Raw genomic sequence first — 27,331 nt, forward strand, 5'->3', positions numbered from 1 at the left:
CTTGCTGATTTTTTACCCAGATACTCAGCTCAAGTCAAGGAAAAAAAAATCCAGAGCTCTGCAGCGAATACACTCCCTCTTAGGGAGCAGCTAAAGAAAAAGATGAAGCAGAAAGATCCTCAGTCTTCGAAATTTTTGTTAGAGTAAGTTAGAAGAAAGCATTTGGGAAAGCAATAGATACAGAAGGAATTATCCTTCTGCAGGGTTCACCTGGACAAGACACACTGCTAATTGCAGGTGACTGAAAAACAAAAGCAGAAGGCACGGGCATAAAACAGAGAGTGTGAGGGAATGCGTCTAACCACACTATGAAGACAGGCACCCCTCCTGATGCTGAAAATAGTAGTGCGTCTTTTCTGCACATCTCTATTTCCTATCCACAAGGCTGCTCTGATTTGAAATGAACTGCTTTATCCTTTGCAATAATAACAGCAGCAGCAAGACTAATAATAACACAAACACAAAAAGACTGGCAGAGGAAGGATAAATTACAGCTTTGCGTCTGGGCAGAACATTGCAGCTGCTCTCCGTTCAGGTCTCCGATGGGAAGAACTGTCAGCTCTGTCTTCCAGCAGTGGGAATTTGTTGTGCTATGTACTAACACTGCTCCTGTCAGCGCAGTACCTGTACGCGATATACGTAACCTGGTGGAGCTGGGATATGCTAACATTTAGATGTGCTAAAAGAGAACAGAGGCATGGAGGCAGTAGATGATTTACCCACGGCACACAGAAAGTTTGTGGCACCGCCCAAAACCGCGTCTGGATTGCGTGACCCCAGCCCTCTGCTCTACAAACCACCAAGACTAGCAGATGGTGCTGAATCAATGAGCAGTCACTCAACACACGCCCTTCCTTCCGCAGGACTTCATACATCCTTCGTAAGAAGGGTGGAGGGAGAACACCACCTCATTAAGAAATCTGATGACATCAGTTTCTTCTGTTAATTGAGATCCCGAATATGAGGACATGCTCAGGTCCAGGAAGGGTAATATCTGGGAGACATTCAAACACTCAGTGAATAAATAGGATCGAGCTAATATGAATAGTACAGGGAATCTTTGAAGGTCTAACATCAGCTGGGGAAAAACTGGGTTTGTCCTTTGGTAACTTAAGCAAAATTAGACATTGCTACTTGCGGCTGGCTTTGATCATCCTGCCTTATCTTTCAGACTGCTCTTAAAACTACCTGCAGTATTCCAGTAACTAATGGCACCTTTTCTATCCCTCTTCTAATCTGGGCAGTCCTCAGTACTTTAGCCTGAAACAGTTCCCAAAGCTCACATATAAGTGTATTAAAAGAGATTAGTTTATTAATCTACTCTTTGGTACCATGTATCTTTATCACTTCATTTGAGCAATTTGTACTAATTGACAGAGCAGACTCCCTTCAAGTCTCAGAAAGTTGGCTAATAGATAATTGCTTTAAATCACAGCGTAAACATTTTCACTCGGAAACTTCTGATCCCATTATACTCTCAGTGTCTCTCCTGAGGTGTAACGCATGAAAGCTCCAAACTCAGTATCACTAGGCATGAACGCTTGTGACATCAAGACTGGATACTGTTAGCTTGTCAGCTTGTTGGGCCACTACTGCCTATTTGTTCTTTATCTGTCCCAAAACAGGATGCACCTTTCAGTCTGAGGAGGGTATGGGCAAATACACAGGTTCCCCACCATCCTCTGGCAGGTCTCAAGCCAAGGGCGTTTCAACGGGGTGGAACAACAGTGTCCTCAGCTGGGTTACAAGATGTGCAAAGCCATGAGGTGCTTGGGCTGTGCTACATGCAAACAGCATTGCAGAGAGCAGAAGTAAGAAACTCTCCTGCCTGAAAGCCTATAATCTAAGAAAGAGAAGATAAGGAAAGGGCCAAGACCAAAATGACATTCAGAAAGATAACCCGGTGTGGGGATATCTTGAAAAGGGGTGCTTAGAGGAGGGGTCTCCAGGAGAGAGGACAGATGTTCAGGAAAGCAGGACCTCTATTCGTTTTAACTACCCAGACAAGAACCTCCAGTCCAAGGACATCTGCAGGACTCCTCAGTCCCCACTGAGCCTGCAGGACAACCAGACTTCTGCAAGCAAAAAACCTGAGAAACCAGCATGAATGTCCAGCAGCAAAACGCAGCAGGCTTCCCGAAAGGCACAATGATGAGCTGACAACAGGTTTTCACTAGGGCATGCCGTGACTGACAGGAAATAAAGAGCAAACAGCACTCTGCTTCTGGGGATACAGGGAAAACAATCTGGATTCAGCCCTGCATTTCTGTCCCTGTAGGTACCTCCAATATCTATGTTTATAAAACACTCAGAGCTCTTCGGATGACAGGTTTATTGGTGTGTAAAGTGTTATTATTATATCTATTCATCTAGACAGGTACAGACAGATCGAAGGCTATCAGGAAAAATACAAAGGTACTCACTTGGTCTGATGTTTGGAGCCCTTCAGATGAGCATGATATTGCTCTATCGAGTTCAGCGTGACATTGCAGGTGTTGCAAGTGTAACTGCGCTTCAGACCTGCAAAAAAAACCCCGAAGTTGTTAACTGCACAAATCAGGGCAATTTCTTATTACTGTATTGAGAAGCCAAAACACTTAGGATCATTTTTTCCAAAGGATCAACTCTCATTTAGCTACCAAAATGAGTGGCCAGATTTGCTGAACACATCAGCTGCTGACCTCTTCCAAAGCCCAGTTATTCCGCAGCCTTGGCCTGAAGGTGAACACTGGAAGCCCGGGGCAGGTTAACAGCTAGCATACCAACAGCTGGAAGCCAGCAGCTGATTTGCCTGACAGGTTTACCGTTGGCCACAATACCTGCCTACAGCTCCTGACCGCAAAGCAGCCCCTGTTTTACTAATTTTAGCCCTTCACAGGTACAATAAAAAGCAACTATTTATAAAGGCGTTGCTCTGGCTGCTGGCCCACTGAGTACCACTGAACTAGAAATAACATATCAGTGGGCTTACAGTGAAAAGGTTACCAAGAACTGGGGGGTTTTGGCTTTTTTTTTTCTTCTAGCAAATGCCTGCTGCCTCTGCTACTTTCCATTTCATTGCTTATTTGATTGCCACAGCTACGAGTTATTTTCCAAGTTGATATAACACATTTTATGTAATTGTGATGTAAACTGCAGAGAACATGATCTGTAAGCGCCGCAGTCCAGCTGGCTGAGCAAATAAATGCAAGGGCAGACAGTGCAGGTAACTGTGGCAGACTTTATGAAGTATGCAGGTCATACGCATGCAAACTTCATCCACTGGCAGCAAAAAGCAGACAGTCGCTGTCAGAAGCATTGAATCAAACCCTATGAAAGCTTCCAGCATGACACAAGCAGTGACCATGGCGCAGCCTCTTCTCATGGTCACAGAAGGACCGTGCTGCATCCCCAGAAGGGGCCGTCAGACCCATGGAGACTCACCTCACCTTGAAGAGGTGCTCTTGTGATTTTCTGCGCATAGCGTATTTACTCATCTGCAGGAAAAGTGCTTAGTTTAAACAGCATTTCTCTCCTAATTCACTGTGCTGCCTCTGGGCACAGATTGCAGGGCAAAACCCAAGCAATTAAGCAGATTCATGCACATCTCAAACAGAAGCTGCAAAACGATTTATGAGCAAAGTCGCAAAAACAGTCTCTCTGCACATTCTCTGGAAAACATCTGAGCTGAAGAACTAAATTGAACAGAATTGGCCTGTCCTTCGTCTGTTCAGCTAAGATCAAATCACAGCTTGGGTGTAAAGTCTCTGAGACATCCACTACAGACAAGACATTTTTATTCACCTAGAGAGCGTGCATGCACAGAAGGTGAATATGACACTTTGTGGGATTATAAGGGCAGTCACAGGGCAAACGAGAGCACGATAATGAGACAAGCCACCTTCTTTGGAGACATTTCTGACTGAGTTACGTACAAACAGTATTTAACTGGCTAACTGGCATCTAACATAGAAAAAGCAGGAAACAGAAGTTGATCTGTGGATACCGAAAAATTGCTCATTTAAAAACTCGAATAGCTTTTAGTTGCTTCGGAAGCTCAGTTTTGTATTGGAGACTGATATTCAGAATGGGACAATTATTATGGGTTTTTTTCTAATAGCACCCTTTCCACTCCATGTAATTGCAGAACTTCAAATAAAGTAAATTGTCCTGAGTGGATCCCAGGGAACAGGGAAGTTCAGAATTAAGGAAACAGAGCAATTCATTCTCTGTACAATCACCTGAGTAGCCCAGAGATACCAAAAAAAAAAAAAAAACCTCCAAGTTCTGTACAAGTATGAAATCAATTTTTTCCTCATTTGATAGTTTGTTTCCCAGAATTATTATTTAATGCCTTAAGGCTGAGAGTATTCTCAGTTTGCTACAGTACAAGGAAACAAAGATTTTATCTTCTCCAAAAAGCTGAAAATCCAAAAATAGGAACCTAGGAGACAGGCAGCAATCAGAATCAGAGGTAAAAGAGAAAAGGCCTTTTCCCAAGACAATTTGCTGTCCAGTGGCTGGCCAAAATAGCCAATATTATTTCTGATTTGTGTCAGTTTAGATTTCCTGCAAAACTGTGCCTTTTGGTCCACATCTGAGGTGTTTATTCTCAGTGTCCTGGTGCATTCCTCCCTCCGCTGGAGAGGATATTAGCCTGCTTAGTGCATGACAGAACAAGTAATTATTTACTTACTAATGTTCTGGCTTTGCTTTCCTAGACAGGTTTTCACCTAAAACACTCCTTAATGACTTTTGCAATCATAGAATAAAGTAATACTGCTAGACAAGTCCTCTCAGAGCTGCAAAAGCTTTTAGGCATAGCAGATTCCTTTTGTTTATTTTCTTTTTTTCTTTCCTTCTCTTTCCCTAAGTGACCTGGGCCAAGAGATAGGCCATTAGCTGGGTTCAAAATTTTTTGCGGGGGAAAATTCAGAAGCCTCTTTTAGGAGATATGATAATATTGCTCCTTGAACTTATGCAATAGCTCACTTTCATATGCTATAAAGGAATAATATTCTATAATATGTTATACTCATTCCTCCCTTGCTGCCTATGAGTTATTTCCAGAGGACCCTTAAAAGACATCCACAGCACTGAAAGCTTTTTCATTACAGCAAGGGCTGGGGTATACAGCTGCTGGTGTGCCCTTGGCAAGGTGTTGGCCGTGCATGGGGGGCCAGGTGGCATCACCCCACCAGCACCAGCCCCGAGCACATGGGACCAGCAGCAATCCCCCCCCCCCCAGCACCGCTGGAGCGAGAGGAGCAGTTTGCTCCATCCTGGGGGTTTTGCTGAGACGAGGCGTGGCAAGGAGAGGGCTTCGTTTCCACTCGGTGCCCTCGCACTTTGCAGGAACAAAGGGCAGTAAAACAGAAGCAACTCCTAGTCTGTATAAATGGAGCAAACGTGGCAACAAGACACCATGGGTCAGCACAGCTCAGAGCATCCCCGGGAAAGAAGGAAGGCTCTTTTCTCTCTGCAGTGTACATACAATTTAAGTCCATTATTCTTTCACCTTGGGAAAAGCATGCAGAGCTTTGAAAGCAGAATTACAGAAACAGTCACTGCTGTGCTTCGGCTAACATGCTTTTACGGAAAAGACAGAGTGGAGTTGAATGTACATTAAATGCCTGTTTCCCTTCTGGACATCCCTGAAAAAGAGATGGAAATCTCAGGGTCCTTATTCCTATTATGTTGGGCAAAACTTGACATAAATTAAGCATATAAACGCAGGCCTAAGTGTTTCCAATTCCCTGATTCTGTTGTCTCCCTTAATACTCCGAAGGTAAGAGTGGTTTCTTCTCTCCTCCTCTCTTCTGTATTTTAACCTCCTAATAATTCCCTTGGCATTACAGACTGTATTATCATCACTGACATTAAACATACACTGGCATTACAGTAAACCATTGACGCTAAAGTAATTTCTGTCCTATTCTCCAAAAAAAAAAGAGAACTGCAAATTTTAGAGAGGTCAGGTTGGTATTTTGCACTGATTCTCTTCCATGAAGATCCAAATAGAGCATTTCAAGCTTAATCAAGGGCTCAGTTTAAAAACACCAGAGTTGTGGAATTCTTACCATGGGTTGCTGTGCTTTTTAAGAACAGTTTTAACATGCCATGTAATAGTCTCTTTTGACTTTCCACAGTATTAGTTCTTCATATAAATTGTTTAAATAATTCATTTAGAACACGTAATGTATGGCATTCTCAAATGTGACCAGTTTATGCTTACTATAATTAACTGTACAGGCTATATAATTATCATTCCCCAGCTCTAGCCAGAGACTCTCATAAAATCACTTATTTTGAAAAACACAGGGAATTTTTTATTCATTTAATTTCCATCATGATTTTCTGATTGGTTCTACAGGTTACTAAATCTCAAGCCACTGTGGTGTCGGGTTGTGACAAGCGTAGACCCAGGAGTGACAATTAGCGTTGATACGCAGCACATCTAAGAAAAGAATTATTCCGCAGGCATTCGCCGCCGCCACGGGACGCACGCTCGAGCCCTCGCCGCGGAGCAAACCTGGGGACGACGCCATGACCGGGGACTGTCAGAGAGCAGGACCGCGGCAGTAAGAAATTGGTAATGCTTTAAATTAAGGTAATAAGGTTCTAATGCTTAGCAGCTAATTTAACAGCATACATTAACCACAGCCTTATTGAATCTTAATTACTTGTGTAGGTGGAAACACTGCCAGCGATTACAGTGTCGAACCAGGGACACTGTTTTTTTCCAGCAGCACGTCAAAGCTGCTCGTAAGGATGAATAACGGCGACTCCAGCCCTCCCCGACAGACGCGGCACGGCCTCGGAGCAGCCGCTTTCTCTGCCTGCTACAACACGCGACGGCAGGATTTGACCCATTCCTGTAAACCTCTATTAACCAGAAACGCACCTCTGTTTGTGCATACAGGCACATTTTAGATAGATGGAAATATTAGCAGATCTTTCTCTGCCAGGGTGAAAAGCAAACGATTGGGATGACCTGCCAGAGGGACGTCCCGCGCTGCAGAGATGTCCCCAAAGGAGGCGGCTCTGCCGGAGCCGCAGCTTTCCCGCGCCACCCATCCGCGACGCTGCAGGACTCACCGTTCCCACCGCGAGAGAAAGCGCTGCAACATCTCTCAGCTGAAATTCAACGTTTTGAGGCTGACATTTACATTAAAAATCTTAAGTGTGAAATACACTCTACAGAACTGAGACACAGAAAAATGGCATTAGCTTCAGAAAAACTACAGAATGAAACTAATGGCAACAATTATCATGGGATCCACAGAAAACTATCAAAATTAACAATATTTGATCTGACTCAAGTTTACAAAGGCTGTCAACTTGATCAAAACTGTGATTTCACAAAATACACCCAACCAAAGCCTGAACAAACTCAGTTAGAATTGAGTATTCGCATAGAAGGCAGTCAGCAATGCAAAGCTGGGTCTCAACCTGAACAGTTTATGTTAGGAAATTCCGTGTTCTGCCTATGTTCATGTTTACTTTTGCAACGTCATGACACATCAGCATTCTCCCCAGAATGATGACATGCATTCATGTAAAATTGAATGCACTCCTATATCCATTAAATAAAATATTAAAAAGTAAAGTCATTAATGTCATTCTGCATAAAATGCATTACAAAATATTCCAGGGGAGCACTTGTTAAACTGTTTTTCACTAAGCAAAAGTGACAGCACAAAACGAAAAATATTTATATGGCATACAGGGAAATTATGAGTGGAGAAGAAAAATTAAACTCAGCTCTGCCACATTTTTCAAGATAGTGCCTGCAACTATGACAATTTACCTTGCTGTGGAAAATACAAAGGCTTTAGATGACAACATCCCTGGGCAGTCATTTTAATTCGGATTTACGGCTGAGGTTGCTTTTTTCTTTTACCTAGGGATTCACAGTGTAATCCCCTTGGACCTTGTTCCCTCATGCCTGTGCATAGCTTGTCCCCCAGGGACGAAAAAGCTCCGGGAAGAAAATTCATGTTCCTATGGTCTATAGGATCCCATCTAATCCACACCAGGTACACAAGCCTGTCCCTGCATCTCCCTCCATCGCTCCATAAAATTCAGGGATTTACCAGCTGGCATCAAAGAGAGCCAACGGAAAGGTGAGAGCAGAGTCTCAGCACCACTGGGAGTGGTTCTGCTCCAGCTGCTCTTGGTGCATTAGTTGACAGGATTTCTTGCTGAACGTTTTAAGTCCCTGAGGAGTGAGGCTCCTGCTCCCTTGATGCATGCTTAGCGTGCTTCCCCACCTTTGGCTCCGCGGCTCCTCCATGGAGCCAGGAGCACGCAGGGTCACGGCTACACTGGGGACATGCAGCATCGCGCAGCCCCAGGTGAGGCTGGGCAGAACCAGGCACCCCTGGGCTGCAGCGCACCGTCTCAGCCAAAAGAGCTCTGAGCTGCAAAACCATGCACTGGAGGAACTTAAATAATGACCAGCTACAGAGACTGGTCTTCCTAGTTTCATGCTTACGGTCTCTTCTCCTGTCCTGTCACCTCGGCCTCATGCAAAGTCACCATATTCGAGAGATGTGTTACAGTGCCTTGGCATTACTTGCCTTGGCAAGTAATTTGTCATTACACAAAAAGGCACAGCAGTGCAGGTTATAAATACTGACAAGGTAAAGGAGGGTCTATGTGTTAAGCTTTCCATTCAATTTCTTCATTCAAAGGAGTATATATAGGAAAGGAAAGGAACAGAACAGACACTCTGAATCCACTTAACGAAGCCCCGACTTTCAAACACTGCACCAACCTTCAAAGAGAAAGTATTTTGCTATAGGGTTTCGGCTCAGCGCTAGCAATAAGCAGAGTCCATTATTAATTAAATTCTCCAGGAATGTCATTCCAAAGACCTGCCAGTGTCTGTTGCTGGGGCTCTGCCCCTGCAGAGACCTCCTGCTTTAGAGGAGGAACAAAAGAGAGATCAGCAACGAATAATGTCAGACATGAAATAAAACAGGAGAAATGTGACCTGATGGAGCAAAAAAAGCAATTCGCTTTATGCCTGGCACAGTTTGTGGGAAGCTTAAATCTGCCAGACTGGAACCTCGGTGCCTCTGATGTGGCAGCTTCGACGCAGTGTTGCTGAACAGTCACAAGCTGTCAGGCAGGAAGATCCCAAACTTTATGATTTGTTATGATATTCACCAATTTTCGTCTTTTGTGACTCCACTCCAGGGTTGGCTGGGGTGCAATGGCAGCCAGAAGAGGCAGCACTGCAGGACGAAAACACTCAATTTCTTTCTCTTCCTGGATATGTTCCCTTATGAGTCCTGCTGAGGCCTGTTTCTTTTCCTGACTTAACCTATCTGATAGCTGTAAAAAAACACTATATCTCACAGCATAAATCTGGGAGAAGAGCAGCAGGAGATCTGGTGCCGAAATAGAGACAGCTACATCTGGAAGAACCTTCTACTCAAAGTGTTTGGACTGTGAGACCAAGCACTCGCTTGTATCTCAGCTTTAACTTAACACAGACCAGAGAAGTGGTGCTATTATTAAGTTTCTTTTTTTCACTTTTTTTTTTCTTTTCTTTTCTCATTTCGGAAAAGAAAATAAGACTGAAAATTGCAGGATGAGCACTTGATAAGAATCAATGCTTTTTGGTTCCTACAAATATCAGTTGTCCAAAAATATATCCCTATTCTTATTTCTCCAAATGCACATTCATATTTATCAATAAATATTTTATTATAGCCATTATCAGAACATCAAAGGCTGCTGAAATATTGTACTTCAACTGCCACAGCTCATTCCAAGCTTACACAATGCATCAAATCTTAGGCTCCCACAGCAGTCAAACTAGAATTAATATTTAAATCGTGATGGGATAAGCCACCTGGGATAGCATGAAAAGGGAATGAGTTTGTGTTCTTGTGAATACTGAGGTAGCAAAACAAGCACAGAATACAGAAAACGGTTACAATCCCTACCACATCCTGACAAACACCAAAATTGCTAGACCGCTAAAGCAATGGTCAAACACAAGATTTCACTGACCAAAACGTGACAGACTAGCACTGGGTATCTCTGAAATGTCACCATTACCATTTTTCTTGAAGTGATATATACATTTCTATCCACCAAGGTAAAGCTATTTTCTTAGACATAAGGAAGATCTCATTCCATGTCAGTTATCACAGAGATCTGCTTTTTACATCCATAGAGATCTGCGTTAGTCTCACTGCTAAACACATGCAGGAAAGTATCTATTTAACAAGATCTGTGAAAAGGTGGGTTTTCTAGCTGTACAACTGCTCTGGCGGTGAAGGCATGCATCGCAGAGCACCATCAGCAGGCTGCCCTGCTCAAGGACGTCTCCTTGGCTCGCCAAACCCGGCTGCACAGCTCCTCCGTGTCAGAAAGCGCCAGGACCTCCATGAGCTGCAGACGCGGGAGAGATGTGGCACTCTGACCTCTGGAAGAACAGCTTGGAAGTGCCCAACAAGAGGACCAGGGCTCACTTTTTCCTGCGCCTGTGGCATGGCCCAGTTCTGCAGGTCCCTGTCTCCTATGACCTCCACTTTTGAAGGCACATCAGAATCACACTAGATTTATCTGCAAATCCAAACCACGTACGGGAGCTGAAGACCACTGTAAATTTTAAAGCAAGCATGGACTGATAAGTACATAAAGTTCTCCAATTGCAACTCTCCTAGACACAAACTAAATGAATAAAACACTTCACAACTGATTTATTGACAGTCAATGACATCCTCAGCCACTCAAGCCTGGCATAGTTCAAAACATCAAGCACTTCCATGTTATTGTCCCAGGTTATTTTTCCCTGTGTTTGCAACAGAGGATAGTGACTCAGCCATATGAATCATTTATGGCACTGTGACTCATCCTAGGTAGCACATGAAGAATCTGGATAACCATTACAGGTTTATCTGAGATCAAGAAATGCATAGCCTACTGCACAGTCATTAGTATTTAAAGGAAAATTATTTCATTTAGCAAGAAAAAAAACGTTAATGGAACATCTTGCTGGCAAACCAGACGTCCTCTCCTGCATGGTTTTGAAAATCAAACCTGTACTTTTTCCTCAGCCTTTTTCAGTTAAATATACTGTGTGCATACAGGATTATAATTGGGGACCACAGAGAAAACTCTCTCAAAAGGAGAGCCTTACCTCTTCTCCCATAATTACATCTCAATATTAAAAAGGAGAGGTTTTTAGAATTTAATATTAGGCCACATCCTCAGGTGGTATAAATTAGTCCATCTCTGTGAGCACACAGAACTTCACGCCAACGAAGGATCAGAGCCAATCTTTTCTCAGTGCAAAGTGGCTATTACCTCCAGGACAGCCAAAGAGGGATCAGAGATGCCTGCTGGTTTTCCAGACGTGCAATAATGCATAGGGCTGCAGCTCATCTCTAAAGTACGCGCTATGAGAGGAGCTCCCAGGAAAAGTGCAAAGGCCCAAATCAGGGCTGCACTTCAACACAAGTGGCATCCTGGTCTCCCAGGTAGGACACTTCCAGGGGCCCCTTTTGCTAATCGAAATACAACCCGCTTGGGCATTTCCGGATGCTGGGTGGAGGTGGCCAAGCACCGTCGCTGCCGGCGGGCTCAGCAGCCAGGCGCAGGCGAGCACAAGAGCCCTGGACTCCTGGATCCCGGCTCCGCTCCCCCCAGCGTGGCACCGCTCCAGGAAGAGTGGGGGAAAATGCTGTTTAGCGCACCCACAGCAAATACTTGATATTGCTTTCGTGCTGTTGACCCAGGGACGTGGCAATGTTTTACTAGCACTGATTAAATCGTGAAAGACATGGAGTGCCCCTCTGCACCAGCTGTGATGTAGGAAGTGCTCTGCCTACAGCAACAACCCTCTGGTCCTGATTTCCCTGCTGGGCTAAATACTTTGACATGTTTTCCTCTCTCAGCTCACAGGGATAGTCCAACATTTGCTTGAGGACAGAAATATGTGCTAATGGAAGGGATACATTTAGAAGGAGGCAAAAGAAATCCCTAGAAAACAGCTTCTAAATGATGCTGTTAAAACTGCAAAGTGTCACCGTAGAAGGAGAGCTGTTTTTTTTATGGTAACACAAGCGTTCAAAAGCAATAACTGCACCGTGCATTTCCATCCAGCAGCCGGTCAGAGGGACAACTACAGCAGGACACAAGAGTGACCACGGCACGGCCATCAGGTCCCGACGGGAGCCACTGGTGGCTTGCAGCACGCTGCTGCTCAGCGAGCAGCTCTCACCTCGCAGCTCGCCCAGGTCCAGGGTCTTCCCCAGCTGCTCGAGCAGGTCAGCTCGAGCTGCGTTCTTCTTGTGCTTTTTGCCATCATAGTGCTGCTGAGCCATCATGGGGTTATTGAACCAGGCAGCGCAGAGCTGGCAGTACCTGTCCGAGTCCCTCCTCGGATGGGGCGAGGACACCACTGGGGAACCTTCCGCGTGGGGCTGCTTTAGGGAACTCAGAGTGGTTTCTGCAAAAGGAAACAGACAGAAATTAGTTTTTTCCAAGCTGGGTTACTGTCTAAGTAACACCAGCCCCTGAAGCAGATCCCACATTAGACATAAGGAAGAATTAGCAGCAATTACAATGTCTCACTGGGTCTACTGGATGGCACCACTTGGAAATCTACCGTTTCTCATAAAAAGCAGTATGAAAAGAAAGCATAAAACTGTTCCTCAACTATCTGCATTTCCCTGCAGTTACCTGGCTTATCGTTATTATGACTAAACCTGCTAAGGTTCTCTTGCTTAAATTGTTACTTCCATGAAAAATTGCCAGTGACGAATAAACAAAAAATGCAAAGCCATCTACTTCTCAAGATAGGGAGACAGATTTATAATTATCTCAAGATTCTTATTTTTCAATTTATTTGATCTCAGAAAGAACAGACAAAGCTATAATTTTAAATTGTCACAGATGCCAAAGATATTCAGTAGCCAGTCTCCTCATTTAAATGTCTTCACATTATGAAATGACAGGTGCTAGCAACACACAACCTGTGTGATTCTGTGATTCTGTGACCTTCTTTTAGCTCCATTTCCCACCAGATTCGCTACATGGTTCTCTGAGAACACAAACCTGATCCAAATAATTTCAAAAGAAAAATAGGTGATTAGTCCTTACGCAATGCAGCAGCATCTTGTTTGCCACAGTTTTTCTATCTTGTACAATATAAATGACAAAGCCATGAAAAAACAGTTTAAAATAAAACAAAGTTTAGATAACATTGGTATATAAAAATACACAGTGACTAGCACGCAATTATCACACCTCATTCAAATATTCCTTTTTATGTGGTTTTCCTTTTTTTAGATGAAACGTCTGCTGTCTAAATAATTAACAAACTGTACTTGCTTCATGATACAAGAATAGGGCAGTTTTAAGGTTCTGAAAGGGAGCTTGAACGTCCCTCGTTTGATCAAGAGGCTCCTTGCTCTTCCAGCCGAGCCCTAACGAGAGCGCCTTGACCCTGATGCGTGACGGAACGACTTCGCTACCTGACTCCATCAGCGAGCAACACCAGGATCCCTTTGGACATATAATCATGACCCAGACCCACCACGGCTGTCTCCATGGCTCAGGAGAATTAATATTGTTACAAATCATCTACTGACCTGCAGAGAACGGATGTCTATTAACTTTCCTCCAGGAAATTGTATCTTACATATAATGTTACTTATAACCTTATCCATTTTCAGGCTTTTATAAGCTGCTATTGTTTTTGATGACAACTGCCAAGGTATCAGATTTTCACTGTCTGAATTATTGTTGGTTCTGAAACACCATCGCTCTCCTTCCTAGGTCTTCTGCAGAGAAACGCCTGGGGAAGAATTTTCTGAGAAGTTTTCCCATTTCTGCTGACATGACCTGCACTCAGCAGCATTAACAAAATGACCTCTTTTGGACATTAGCTAATAAAGGGATTACAGAACTGATTTCTGCTGAAGATACTTGTTCTCCTCATTGTCTTGTCTAGCAAATCGTCCACTTGTTCGGTTTGGATTTACTTCCCCCCACAAGAGGAGTCCCTGCCTTGCTGCTACGTGACTGGTCTCATTAGAGATGAAGTATAACGCCAACAAATAAAACGTTTTTCCTTTTCCTTTGCCCCTGGAAGGCTGCTCACTTTCTGCCGGGGGACCGCAGGGCCGGGTGTGGGTGAGCCTGGCTCCGTGCACAGCTCCCACGGCACGGGCGGCGGGAGCAGCGCCCTGGCCTCCGTCCCTGAACGAGCTGGCATGCAGCAACCAGGGCTCGGGAAGGACCGAACTATAGTTTGCTCCTAAAAATAACGTGTTTGATAATACCTAAAGACAATGCCTTGTTCTCAGCCTCACACGGCAGCAGCACAGACGCACCCCCAGCCCCTCTGAAGGTGCACCCAGCACAGATAACACAAGTTCCTGAAGGGCAGAGCACCAGGACAAAGCATGGCAATTAAGAAGAAAAATCAGGAAATATTAATATTGCCGGTCCAAATTAAGACTATTGCAGACTGCGTGCAGCTGACTCACGAAAAGCAAGTTTAGCTTTCCTTGCCTGCTTCTGTGACTACCAGCAGAGACTGCCCAAGAAGCCTCCCTGCAGGATAGGATATCCTCAGTGCTCAGGTCCGTCCGGCAGCGTCGCTCCAAAGGCACGTTTCAGCCCTCCCCGTGGCTCCACCTCTGTGCACTTTTAAGGGCTTTTGCTGCCTGCTTTATTTACAGGAGTGCACAGCCTGCGCTTGCTTTAGCCACCAGAGCTATAGCCTGCACTCTTACCAGAAAAACCCTTTTCTACTCCTACCTCTACCTTTGGCTACAAGGAGTGGCTGCAACTGTGGAGACATCTGGGCATCTGGTGCCTTATAAACAGTTATAGGAAAGTGGTCATCAGAGGGACTTGCAGTTATCATTCGTAATACTACATCTTATTTTCTCGTAAAGCCACACACCTCAGATTTGCTTTACAGCTACAACCAGTCCTAAGGCATGCAGAACCCAATCTGACCATTAATGAAAACATCCAACATCTTCCAAATCCTCCTGAAGAGAAATAGATGAAAGTTGACTTCTCTACAAATGTGGATTCATCTTTTTGATATGCACTCCATAACTACTACAGCACAGGAAAAATTGTCATTCCCTCAGCAGCAAGAAGAAGATTAATAATAAACACTCACAAAACATCAAATGTTAAAAATGTGCTTCTCCATCCTAAAACACAAACATAAAAGCTACAAGTTTGACTATTTCAACTATTTCAAAATGCTAAGTAGCTCATGACAGTCTGCCTTATATTCCCTTTGCTGTGGGAGGGAAGTGAGAAAGTCTTACTTTACTGCAAGAAGCAAAATGTAAAGTTAGAAACACTTTAGCACTCTGGCAAAGAACTAATGTTTGACTTGTTTCTTGCATGCAAAGCTTTTTATTCATAGCCACATTTAAACGGCACCCAACTTTTTATAATTGTCATCCTCCAGGAACTCGGCATGAGAGTGAGAAAGTAACTGAATCATGACAAAGTGGCATTGAAGAAATACTGTTTTCTTCAAAAGACAAATCTGGGGATAAGACAGACCCTAACTGTTGGCTGGACTGATCATTGCAACCAAAACCGAAAGCGATTTATTCTATCGCTTTCAGCACGTCTGACACTGAAGTCCCACAGCAGGAATCAGAGAACAAGGAGATAAAACAGCCAAGTTAGCTTCCTGTTGGCAAAAGCATGCTCCTTTCCCATGCCCAGAATACAGGGGACTCCGACGCTGGCACTTCCCGCTCCATCCTATCCATCACCCAGAGACACGACACACATTAACCATTAGCCCTGGAGCCATGGCACTTCCTGAAAAGATGATTCATAATCGACCGTGCAGTACTCCTGGTGCCGAAGTGCTAATTTCCACCTGGAAGCCTGCAGGTACCTGCACTTTGATAAATGAAGGTAGCAGCTATTATTTTCCCACAATGCTTTGTTTTATAACTCACGCTGATGACTGGATGCAAGCTGACCGAAGATGTTGGAAACGACTGGTGAAATTCATCAGAAATAGTGGTGACAAAGCCTCTGAGGGCTACAACCTTGTACAGCAGAAGCAAGAGAAAAACAGCACAAATATTTCACTACAGTGACAAGACATCACTTTCCTATTGTGAAAACCTCATTGTCAAGTCACTCCTCCCTCTTCTAAAAGCACCAACAGAGAAATTAAAGATCAGTATTTCATTAAGATGGTAAAATAGAAAGGAAAGTTGTAACTCCTTAAAAATTTGAAAATAGACCTAATTTTCTAGGGGATTGATAAGACAGAAAAAAACAGAATATTAAGCAGCAGTTTGCTCACAGGCAGAACGCAGCCGTCAGTGTGTGCAGAAGGCATCTGCAAAACAGACCTGCAATCTTCCCGAAGCCAGGGAAGCGAATACTCCAGTCTAAGACGATCAGAAAGTGCGTCCAGATTATCTGATAGGAATATGAGGGTAATTCTTCCCTGAGCACTGAACTGCTGCTGCATTGGATATAATACTGATTAATGCTTTGCACTGCATGATCTTGGTAGAGCATATGTTACTCAAAGTTTGGAATTTATGTAACTTCCATGCTCATGATGGAGAAGTCTCTGTTCTTTACTAATTCAGAGTTGAGGAAAATATTTCACCTGGGATAGATGCGCATGCAGGATGGCACCGCAGGGCCCTGTGTTTTGAGAGGAGCTGCTCTGCCGAGGTGAAGCCTCGGAAAATTTCTGGCCACCTGCAGTCGCCCAAGGTCCCAGAGCTGTAATCTTGACAGCACAGAGGATTTCGGAGTCTGCGCTGCCGCCTGCCTCCAGGAACTGTGACTGGGAACAGAATTCCAGTTGCAGACATTTTTCAAATTTTTCACTTTCAGTGAAAGTATTACGTACTTTTCTATGCGTTTTTTACTGGAAAACCCTGCTGCTCTTCGAAGGGCTCCAGAATTCTCTCCAAATTTCCCCTGCAGTTTCAACTGCATTCATTAGTCTTCGTTTTGTCCCCTAAATTCATTTTGTTACTGTGTACTGTGTGGAGGGAGATGCTACCCTCCACATATGTGACTGTATGTCTGTGGTGAATGAAATAACTTCTGGAAAGACGATTGTACGAAGAATTTCACAAATTCTTTCCTCCCTTCACAAACAGACCCACTATTTAAAAGCAAATGCTCAATACAGAATTTTACAACAGTTTAGGGTAGCAGAGTAAAGACGTGTAAAACTGCAAACCAGACATCGCAATCTGCAGATTAATACTTATTTTTACTTTCCTATTGCCTCTAAAACATTTTTAGACTAACTGTACATGTTTAATCTCAGCCAAAATAAAAGCATTTGGAGAAGGTTCAAAACATTTTAAGCCTTTTTGAATTAAAAGACTATGAGAGCGTAAATGTTTGTGGAGATTTTACTTTCTCACTGCTTTTGATCTCACGTACAAGGTAAAAATTGCTTTACTTTTAAGAGCTTGAGAAGACACCAGATAAAATATACAACTCATTTAATCCTTTGAAGGATTACAATGTTAAGATCAGAATAATAGATTGGTCCTATCCTTACGGTTTTACAGATGTTACCTGATTACACCGCATGCTTGAGCTCATGCCTTTTGAATTACCAGCATCTATTCCTCAGTCATCTGAAATACAGATCAGACACCAGATTTTTGTGTGACTGAATAATGCAAGCATTTCTCTTGCTGAGAATCAGGTGAGAATTGCACACTCGATCACACAACAAAGTGTATATCTGCAGAGAGCAATACAGCATCTGCAGGCCAATCACACAAATGAGATATTCTCTTCTGATAAAGGACTCTCACCCTGGGGATCATAAACGCTGAGCAGCAGTGCAGCTTGAGGGGGTTTCCCGGGGGGCTGGTGGGACGGCGCAGCCCTCGCAGGAGCACCCGCGGCGGCAGAGCCCTCGCCACAGCCCCAGGCTCCTGCAAGCTGTGACAGCAGAGGACTCGTCAGCCCAGGCTTAACTTCCAGGTCCCCAGGACACAAGAAGGGGTTGCACTCCTCAGCGGCCACAAGCCGTTGCAGGTACATCTTAATTGCTGCAAGCTAGCAGTTTACTTTGAGCAAATTAAAATCATCATCTATTAAAAGTTGATTTTCTTAAATGAGAGAAATAAAGAAAAGGCAAGCTATGACAAAAAGCGGTATGGAGTGAGCCACCTCCCTGCCACGCAGTCCCAGCAAGGTAACAGGAGGTTTGTGGGCTGAGAGCGCCCAACAACACCGTTCAATTACAGGGAGTCAGGGCAAAGACCGGTTCCACAACACTTACAACCTCCATGGCAAGGATGTCAAAGCCGGGGCTGGAAAGTTCTTGGCCGTTCTGGCAACCAAGGCTTTAATGATGGTGCAGAGGAGTCTCTGGAGGGGCCTTCCATGGGGTCGGGGAAAAAACCTAACAGAGAATCTCAATTATGAGACTCATAACAGAAACAACGCAGCCACCTTGCAAACGCTGCACAGCAAACCGGACATTTTATATCACACTGCTCCCAGATCAAGCTGTTTGTTAAAGACACACGACGAAGCCCCAGAGGTAGGATGCTCTTCCCTCGGAGCGTCCAGCACGCTCGCGGCTGTACACGTATGACTCCTCGACCTGAACACCTCCACCTTCAAAGCTCTGCGTGAGACACTACAGAGCTCCCCTGCCTTGCTAGCCATGAAGGAGCAGGGCACCGTTCCAGGGAAAAATGCTGAGAAACTCTGTGGAAAGCACAGACAAATGCAGTGTCTAAAGGGCAATTTCTGAGAACTGCTGGAGAAGCAAGAAGGTGCTCATTAACGTATTCCTGTAGCTCAGTTTCATCAGATAAAGTATCTGGAAGGCTTGATGAGTACTTGAGTTATTCTTTCCTAGTGATTACTGCTGCTGAAGAGCCCATCTCTCACAGAGCACACAGCACAGCTTGCTTACAGCCTCAGTGGGGCCGATCCAGGTGATTAAAAAATTAGGTATAAACATAACGCAAAGTTGCAGCTCTTAGAAAGTACAGCCTTGGCAGAGCCCTGCGGTCTGTCCGTCTCAGCGCAGCATGGCACGCTGGTCGCTGCCAGGCCTCGCAGAGACCTAGGTGAGTCACCCCCAGCGCTGCCCGAAGAGGAGGTCTCCAGCACAGGAGGCAGCAGGATTCGTTCTCCTCTAGCTGTGGCTAATCCACGCAGGTCTTTGATTTCGTGAACTGATATGCTGGTTCACCAGAACCTGCCATCTCCCCTAGCACCTGGTATGGTGAGACCAATTCTCTTCTGCCATTGATCAAAAACTGATGTTTTGTCTCCCTATCTTCGCATGTCTCCTGCTTTACACTCAGATTTTGAGCTCTCTGACGCTCAGCTGTTCTCGCTGGCCTGTTCTGTACGGCACCAAACTAAGGGGGTCCTGGCCCACGACTAGACATCCTAGCTGCTACCGTTACATGACAGACCAAACAGAGACTCTTTCCCCATAGCAGGAGGCAGCAGGTGAATCTGAATTGTTGACTTACATGGGAAATTGTCTAGACGCTATTTCCTTAAATTCAGCACCCTTATCCCCCTCAGTAACTCGCTCGGAGTTTGAATGAAAATTCTAGGTTTGGGGCTAGGTCCTCTGGGCCTCTGTGCTGGCGGATAAATCGGGGAGAGCAGAAGGCTGCAAACAACAGTCTCGCAAAGGAGCAGGATTTTTAAGCACTAATGCAAACAGTGGACAATTAAATGACATAAACGAGTACACGGCTTCTCCTGGTGCCCTTATAATTATTTGCCAGCTGCGGAGAACAGCCCGAGGAGTCCTGAAGTGAGTCAGCTGCAAATTATCAGTGTCACGGTGCCACGCTAGACCCGTCCTCTCGGCTCGCCGTGGGGAGGGGTTAGACGCTACCGAGCTCTCGCGCCCTCCGCCCCGCAGCGGCGCATGAACTCCCACGGGTTCTGCCCTCCGGGACCCCAGGAGCACAGGGCAAAGTTTCCAGGGGCACCTTGCTGCTCCTCGACTTCACGAGCCTTCGGAGAACACTTTATTTAGTTAAAACAAGTAATCCACAAGCCAAAGCAATTCCCTGTATTCCCTCAGGCAAAAGAGAGAACGTTTCCCAAGCCAATCCTGATAAAGGACAAATGATATTTTATGCATCAGCATCTACAGTCTGTAAAGCTAAAAAAAAACCACCACCACCACCCGCACACACACACAGCCAAAGCCCCCTTATTTAATTATAGCTAGGATTTATGCGCATCTCATTAGACAGGATATAAAATGCACAGCTAAATTTATATTCTCTTCTGAAGGAAGTGCCACTGGTAGTAATAATGAAATACACACATCTATTCGCAGGACGACCGCACAATCACCCCACCTGTTTAGCACGAAGAATACTTTGCGCAAGCATCCTCCGGCCCGACAACCGCAGAGGAAGTTTTGTTTCACAGTACGTTAGCGGTTTCGCAGGATTTTATGGTTAAGCAAAGAACAGGACGGCTAAATTATCTGATTGCAACGTTTGTAAACGTGAACGTTGACAGGCTTGCGTTATCGGCACCACGGCGGCGGAGGGCACGAACCGCCGCGCGGGCGGACACGAAAGGACAGTCGCTCCAAAGTATTTGTGAGGACCAGGTTTCCCCGGGGCCGAGGCAAGAGGGAGCGCGAGCCGCGAGCGCAGAGGGTTACCAAACACGTCAGCTCAGCTGAGCAAGGCGAGTAGCTCCCGGCGGTTAAAGCGAGCCGCGGTTTCTCGAGCGCGGAGGGGAGGCCGCGATGCCCCGAGCGGCGCGCTTTGGAGGCCCGGCGCCGGCGGCCCGGCCGAGCAGCCGACGCGTGAAGGTTGCTCGGACCGCAGGCGAGCGGGCAGCGGCGCCCGCCGGACCCCGGCTCCGCGCGCCCCTCCGGCGCCGACGCGGCCCCTCGGCACCTACCTGCGGCCTTCAAGGCGGGCTGTTCCCCTAGCAACAGTTTTAACCTTTTGGCATGGATCTTCCCTTGGTAATGCGAGTCGGCCACCACTGCTGAGGTAAAGGACATGTTACATAGCGTGCAGCACTTGTTCTTATCCACCGAGTCACCGTCACCGCCCTGGGTGGAGACAAAAAACACAGAGAGACAGGTGCGTCAGCCCACCGAGCTCATGACGGAGGAGGGGGACGGGGGTCCGGGCGCCGGCGCCGGCGCCGCCGCGCGGCCCCGACGCCCGGGGCTCCCCCGCGCTCGCCCCGGCCTTCCCGCCTGCGCCGCTGGGCCCGGGCCGCCCTCTCCGCCGGCCGGGCGCCGCGAGAAGCCGCCGCCGCCACCACCGCCACCGCTCGGCGCCCGCGGCGGAAAAGGCAGTCGTAAAAGACGAAGGCTCTCTGCAGGCAACGGCAAAAAAGCCACGTCCCAGAAACCGATGATGCCTAAAGCGAATTCAGAACTGCGGCCTGCAGCCCTGTCCGAGGATCTGCGGAAAGAAACCCTCGGCGCGAAGACGTTACCCGCCAAGGGCTCCTCTACGTCAGCTGCCAGGTGACTGCGGGTTTTAACGCTCACGCATCGCGCCGGTCGGCGTTTCAGCGCCAGCAAGAGGTCCTGATACCCATCCCCAGGCAGAGTTAGAAAGCGACGTACGTGCTCGCGGCACCACCACAGTCATGTCGGCTGCCTCCTCGGGGTTGCCCCCTGTCCACAGGGAAAACAGGGACACCACTAAAGGGCGATCAGAGGCCAACAGAAAGTCAGACACCCAGTTCCCCTTTGCAAATCTCATTCTTACGTTTGGGCACGGGATGAAGGGCCCAAACTTGACTCCCCGTATAAGCACGAGAAGTAGCTCTAGCATGAGCATCCATCCCTGAGGTCCCCTCACACCCCCCGGGTCTCACCAAGCACGACCAGACCCCAAAACAACACAGCGCTCCCAAGAGCCAGGCGCTGCCGGTTTATGCCGACCAACGTCCAGCGAGCTCCTCCACGACGCCCGGCTCCCACGCGGGGGATTCCCTGCTCCTCCCCACACCGACGGGGAAGGAAAGGGGCACCACGATACTTGGGACAGCACACTGACCATGCACCCAGACCACCCAGACCACCCTTTAGGGTCAATTTCTCCCCAAAATAAGCACAATTAGAAGGAGGACCGTTTTTCATCCCTTTTTTGGGTTGTTGTTGTTAACTATGAATCAACTTAAACTTTAGGGAGAAATCTCAAGAGGTGGTAACGACTGTTCTGAGTATAATTTGCACTTCTTTTACATAGGATTCTCTCAAGATATTTTACACGTCTTCAAAGAGAAATCACTTGAAAGTTAAGTGCGGAGTAAAAAATTCACAGACTCTATTGATCATCAGTGGCAGTAGCATATGAAGAGCCTCCTACAGAGCCCGTTTGAAAACCTGATACACTTCAGTGTTTACACGCCGAGGTCTCTTCCTGCGCTTGCTCTGCTCTCCCATGACATCCTCCTCCTTTCTAGCCCCCTTTCACAGGCAGAGTACACTGAAGGAGGACAAAAACCACAAAACCCCTCAAACAGCCCTGAGACACCTCAGCAAGACCCCAAGCTCACAGGCGCTGACCAGCAGATCGCCACGCAGCTCGTGCGCCTGCTTCTCTGGCCGCAGCAGTTTCTGACCCAGCCTCTCGAAGCCGGGATGGGAATCTCACCGCCAGACTACGCTCACCTGAAGCAGAACAGTTTCCCTGACGTCCTGTCAGTCTGAGAGTCCCAGACAAACAGACCCTCACTCTTCACTCAATATAAAGCAGAAGTTTGGGCTACAGTGCTATTAATTAATTAATTATACAAGCCTGTAGCATTTGTCAGCAGCATTGCCCTCCACCAGGACAGACGCCCGAGGCGGAGACGTCCGGGCGCCCCGAGCCACGATCTAGCCCTGAAGGGTAATTACGGCGTATCAGGGATTGTTTTACCTGTAAACAGATGGGCTGTGGGGAACCCGATCCAGGTGTCTTTTGTCACCACTGAACGGTACCGAGACGACAGCACCGCGCAGTCAACTGGTAAAACGATATTCCTCGCGCATCGGAGGCCCAGGAGTGACGCTGCCGCACGAGCGGGCGGCCGGGCTCTGCAGCCACGGCAGCCCACGCAGCACGGGCGCCCGCTTTCCCGGACGCCCTGCCCTGCGGTCCTGGGGCTCCCCGTGCTGCCCCCTCCTCCGGCACGTCCGAGCACCAAGCCGGGCCGCGGGGTCCTGCCCGAGCGGCACCAACACCTGGGGTGAGCTGCAGCCGAGCAAACGGCTGCTGACCCACACGAGCGGCTCTAACTCCCTCCACCTCAACTGAGCCAACGCACAACGAATATTTCTGCCATTTGTTGGAAAATTTCTCCAGACACTCCCCTCTCTCCGAGGTTTGCAGAGATGTAAGACCGAGGAGGGCAAAGCTCTGCCATGAGTTTGGCTTGTGATGTGAAAAGTGTCCCCAACCTCAGGTCATTGCCAAAGGGGCTCTGCCACAGAAGGAGAGGACGCGATGCCCAGCAAGGCACGTGTTGCATGGCACGTTGCCACCACTGCTGCTGCTGCTGCTGCTGCCTGGGGACCCAGTGACCTCGTGTCTACCGAGAGCACAACACAACGCACCGTGGGCTTAGAAATAAAGTGCCCGCTTCCCAGTGATCTGCTAATTTCTAGTGCTTCTTTTTTTTTTAAATATTACAAACTTCAAAGCAAACCTTGTACATCCAACAGAATTAACTTCTGCTCTTTATATGCCTGTTAACAAGCTGCTAAAAGGCATAATCCTCACATCAAGCCAGGCAGTGGCAGTCCCGCACTGGATGTCCCTTAAGCAAACCGCAGGAAAATAATTTTTATTCCACAGACACAAAGTTGCTGTCTTCATTTCCTAGGTTTTACTAAGAAGAAAAGATTATATGAACCCTTGAAATATAGCAATATAAAATATAGCACTCAAGGTGCTGCGAAGTATCTTTTAAATTTGAGTTAATTTTCTGTGCATGAAGAAGGTGCTGCTGTTTAAAAGCTATTTTGCATAATGCTCTGTGTGAAATTTAGGCAGCTTCCATTCTGGAGTCTGCTTTTCTTGTGGTACAAGCAAAGAGCACGTACTGACCTATGACTATCTAAATTTGGTGTGGTCATCAAGTCTCAGAGCATCTTAAGAACTACACATTCTCTAAAAAAAAAAAAACACCTAAATTAAGTACAGCATATGTTTCACAAATAAACACATGCTCCAAGTTCAGAGCCCTGGCAGGGACAAAGCCACTCGCAAGTCGTTGGGAGCGGATGGGGTTTTCCCTACCCAGAGACCTTGGATTCCACCTTTCAGTTGTAGCAGACCTAAGTGGATATTTAAAACTACATAGGACAAAGCACTGGAGAATTTACCAAAGAGAACAAGTCATTTCTGTGTCTAATAGGACATTAATTGCCTAATTATTTTTTTCTATTTTCAACTTGTGCCCTAAAGCACAGAGATGGTTGCACAAGGGTTTGCGACAGTTATCGCCTAAGCCCTGCCAAGGGCAAAAGCCGAATGGCCAGAGCGGCCGGGTGGGCTCCTCCACCTCCTTCGCTGACGGGCGTCTCCGGCTGCGTGAAGGCCAGTCCCTTCCCCTAGTCCAGGCTCGCGTTTGAGGGAAAGGCAGATCGCATCAGCCCGCGCCTGCCTCGACGCGGCGCCGGCTCCTTCCCCCGGCAGGCAGCCCGGAGCGCGGCCTGAGGCTCCCTCCGCGGCTGCTTTGCGGGACAGGAGGGACAGCTACGGCTGGCCTTGGGGCATAAGCAAAAAGCCCAGAGCAACTGCAAAGACAGGCGTGATCCCTGCAACAGCTTTGCTTGCTTGGGTCCCTTGTTTCTTTCTGATCTTGTTTCTTTACTTCCCAAACGTTGGGTCTAAGTGAAGGGAGATAAACAGAGCCAACAGATGCTTCTCAGTTAACCCGTCCTAGATTTGGGCTCCCCACCTGCTGACGGCTATTTGTGCAAGGTGCCGGGTGCCGCACAGGTATCAGTGCATAGCACAAGCACGCAACAACAGACAGGACCAGACCCGAGCCACGGCTGCAGGAAGCACCGCTGCCAGCTGCAGCTTCCCACGCGGCCGCCGGCGCGATCCCCGCGCGCCTCCCGCGCTGGGGGACGCTGCCGCGGGCGCGGAGCTGCCGGCAGGAGGGACAGCTGCGATTTGCGTGCAGCGCGGGGCCGGGCACGCAGCAATAGCAATTCCGCCCTAATCTCAGCCTCCTACTGAGGAATAAATTAAAGTCATCCATCACTAATTTCTGCTGATGAAACCAGTCACAGGCATTTTGGTTAAAAACCTCTAAGCAGGTACAAAACACACAGTAAGAACTTTGGTTCTAAAACAAGATATTTCATCTTAGTTTCTGTGTAATCACTGAAGATTTAAGTTATATCATGCAGTAAATTTTACACCAGAAGCTATAAAAACGACAATTTCCTTGAACATCAGGAACTGAAGCGGAGCAACCCAAGACAGTTGCTGGTATCGCTTGCGCCTCGGTCCCCGAGAACAAGTCTCGGCTCTTGCTTAACCATCCCCAGCGCTGCCTTGCAGGGCATGCCCTACCCTTGGCAACAAAAATTCACATCCTGTCTATCTTCCTTGAAACAATTCACACCTTGACATTGTGACCCCTTTCTTTTTTAAGAGAGAAGATCCAGGATAGAGCAATTACCCTATTTTATAATACGAACAGGGCTAGAAAGAATTTGAAGGTTTTTCTCCCACCCAACGAGCATGCCTCATAGCACACCAGCACATTTCATCACGCCTACCTTGATCAGAAAAGGAGTCCTATTTTTACAGGTAGTAAGAAAAGGTTGACGAAAACTAATTTGCCAATTCTGAGACTTGAGGATATGACTCCTGATCTCAGAGGGCCCCTGCCATGGCCTGTGACCTTCTCGGACTACTTTCAGCTGAAACATTAAGTGGAAATTTAAAATAAAACACCAAAGACACGCCCCCTCTGCCCCGCCCCCCAAGATTAAAAAAAAATAATGAACAGCCAAACAATTGGGCTGCTATCCAGTGCACAACAAATTGTATAAGTCTAGTACTTCTTGCTATGAAAGAATAATGGGTATTTAAGGAATAAGGAATATTTTTATGAGCTTCAAATAACAGCAAATATTATCCTCGATGTCTTTGAAAGGTCAGGTAGCAAATACTGTTTCTAAGCCAATTTCATCAGGTAATTACAACAGAAGCAGCTTTTCCTACCCTTTACCATCGTTTGGAAGAAAGATAAGGCATTTGGTTTTACGGCCAAAATGTTACAAAAGAAATAAGAATACAAAGTCATCAAACAGTGCAGTTTTTGATGGAAGAAAGCGAATATACCCTTTTTAGTTTCATATGCTTCTACAAAGAAATTTAATTGGTTTTCAAGGACTGTTTCTAATATTCATTGAAGTCAGTGCGCCATGGCTTGATTAGCACTGCTAAACATCTGAAATGGGGAACAGATCTGCCTCATGAACATGATAATGATGATATCACGCTGCCGTAGAGATGCCCTAAATATTTCTGTTCTCTTTAAATGGAAAGGCCTGGATAATATCTCATCAGCAATACACGAACTTTGCAAATACTAAGCTGTAAATGTTAGCAGATTTTTTCCCTCCCATACTTTTAAAATATTAATGATTTTTAGCATTTAGGTCTTGCATAGTTTAGCATTCATCTAGTTCATAAAGATTGTTCCGCTCATCCCCTATTAAGGGATGCTCTTGGCACAATCAAGCCCAGGAAATATGGAATTCTCTTAATCTTCACTATTCCCTTCCATAAATGAAATGGGAAATAGTTCATCTTTGACTTATATTTGCTTCTCCATCCACTGTATCCACATGGTAATGTGTATATGTTGGTCTGCGGCTTCTTGCTAGTTGTAGTGAAGTTCATTATAGGCTTATGCACCAAGTCTATATGTGCATCTTACAAAGTGTACACTGTATCTTGCACATTTTGTAATTAATAACTCAATAAAAACAGTGCAAGATTCTGTTGTTATGAGGAAGATTGCATCTGCAATTACCCTGTATGCAACATAAAAGTTCTACTAAAATTTTAATTACTGTGTGAAGGAGCTTTCAGATCCCTTTGGCAAAACCTACATGCTTCTCTCTTTAATTAGAAGATATCACTAAATATTGATAGCATTAAGCTATAGTCACACTCCCATAGATTTGAAATGTTTGGAATCTATCTGCTGGGAATCTCATCTACAGCACTCACACAGGCCTGAGAACACGGGAAGGAGCTGAATGAATAATTCACTGAGAGCCGTCCACTTAGAAATTTAGCCTCCCTTTATTGCCTAACAAATGGCTGTGAGCAGGTCTGATTTC

The 27,331-nt window shown here is 46.2% G+C and overlaps 2 protein-coding genes across 6 annotated transcripts in view; one reads left to right on the top strand and one right to left on the bottom strand.

The window, feature by feature from the left end:
- GOLGA7 (golgin A7) overlaps positions 1-27,331 on the top strand; it is a 227,725-nt gene that overhangs the window by 69,855 nt on the left and 130,539 nt on the right. The window lies entirely within an intron of this gene.
- ZMAT4 (zinc finger matrin-type 4) overlaps positions 1-27,331 on the bottom strand; it is an 84,725-nt gene that overhangs the window by 19,908 nt on the left and 37,486 nt on the right. For all 5 annotated transcript variants that reach the window (XR_011136480.1, XM_068920802.1, XM_068920801.1 and 2 more), the window contains exons 4-6: positions 20,905-21,061; positions 12,224-12,451; positions 2,424-2,520 (exon numbers count right to left, since the gene is read on the bottom strand). Coding sequence is in view for 4 of the 5 variants with exons in the window: in XM_068920802.1 (XP_068776903.1) it covers positions 2,424-2,520; positions 12,224-12,451; positions 20,905-21,061 (482 nt within the window). In the remaining variant the exon portion in view is untranslated. The remainder of the gene's footprint in view (positions 1-2,423; positions 2,521-12,223; positions 12,452-20,904; positions 21,062-27,331) is intronic.

This window comes from Struthio camelus, chromosome 27, assembly GCF_040807025.1.
Source record: "Struthio camelus isolate bStrCam1 chromosome 27, bStrCam1.hap1, whole genome shotgun sequence".
Taxonomy (NCBI): domain Eukaryota; kingdom Metazoa; phylum Chordata; class Aves; order Struthioniformes; family Struthionidae; genus Struthio; species Struthio camelus.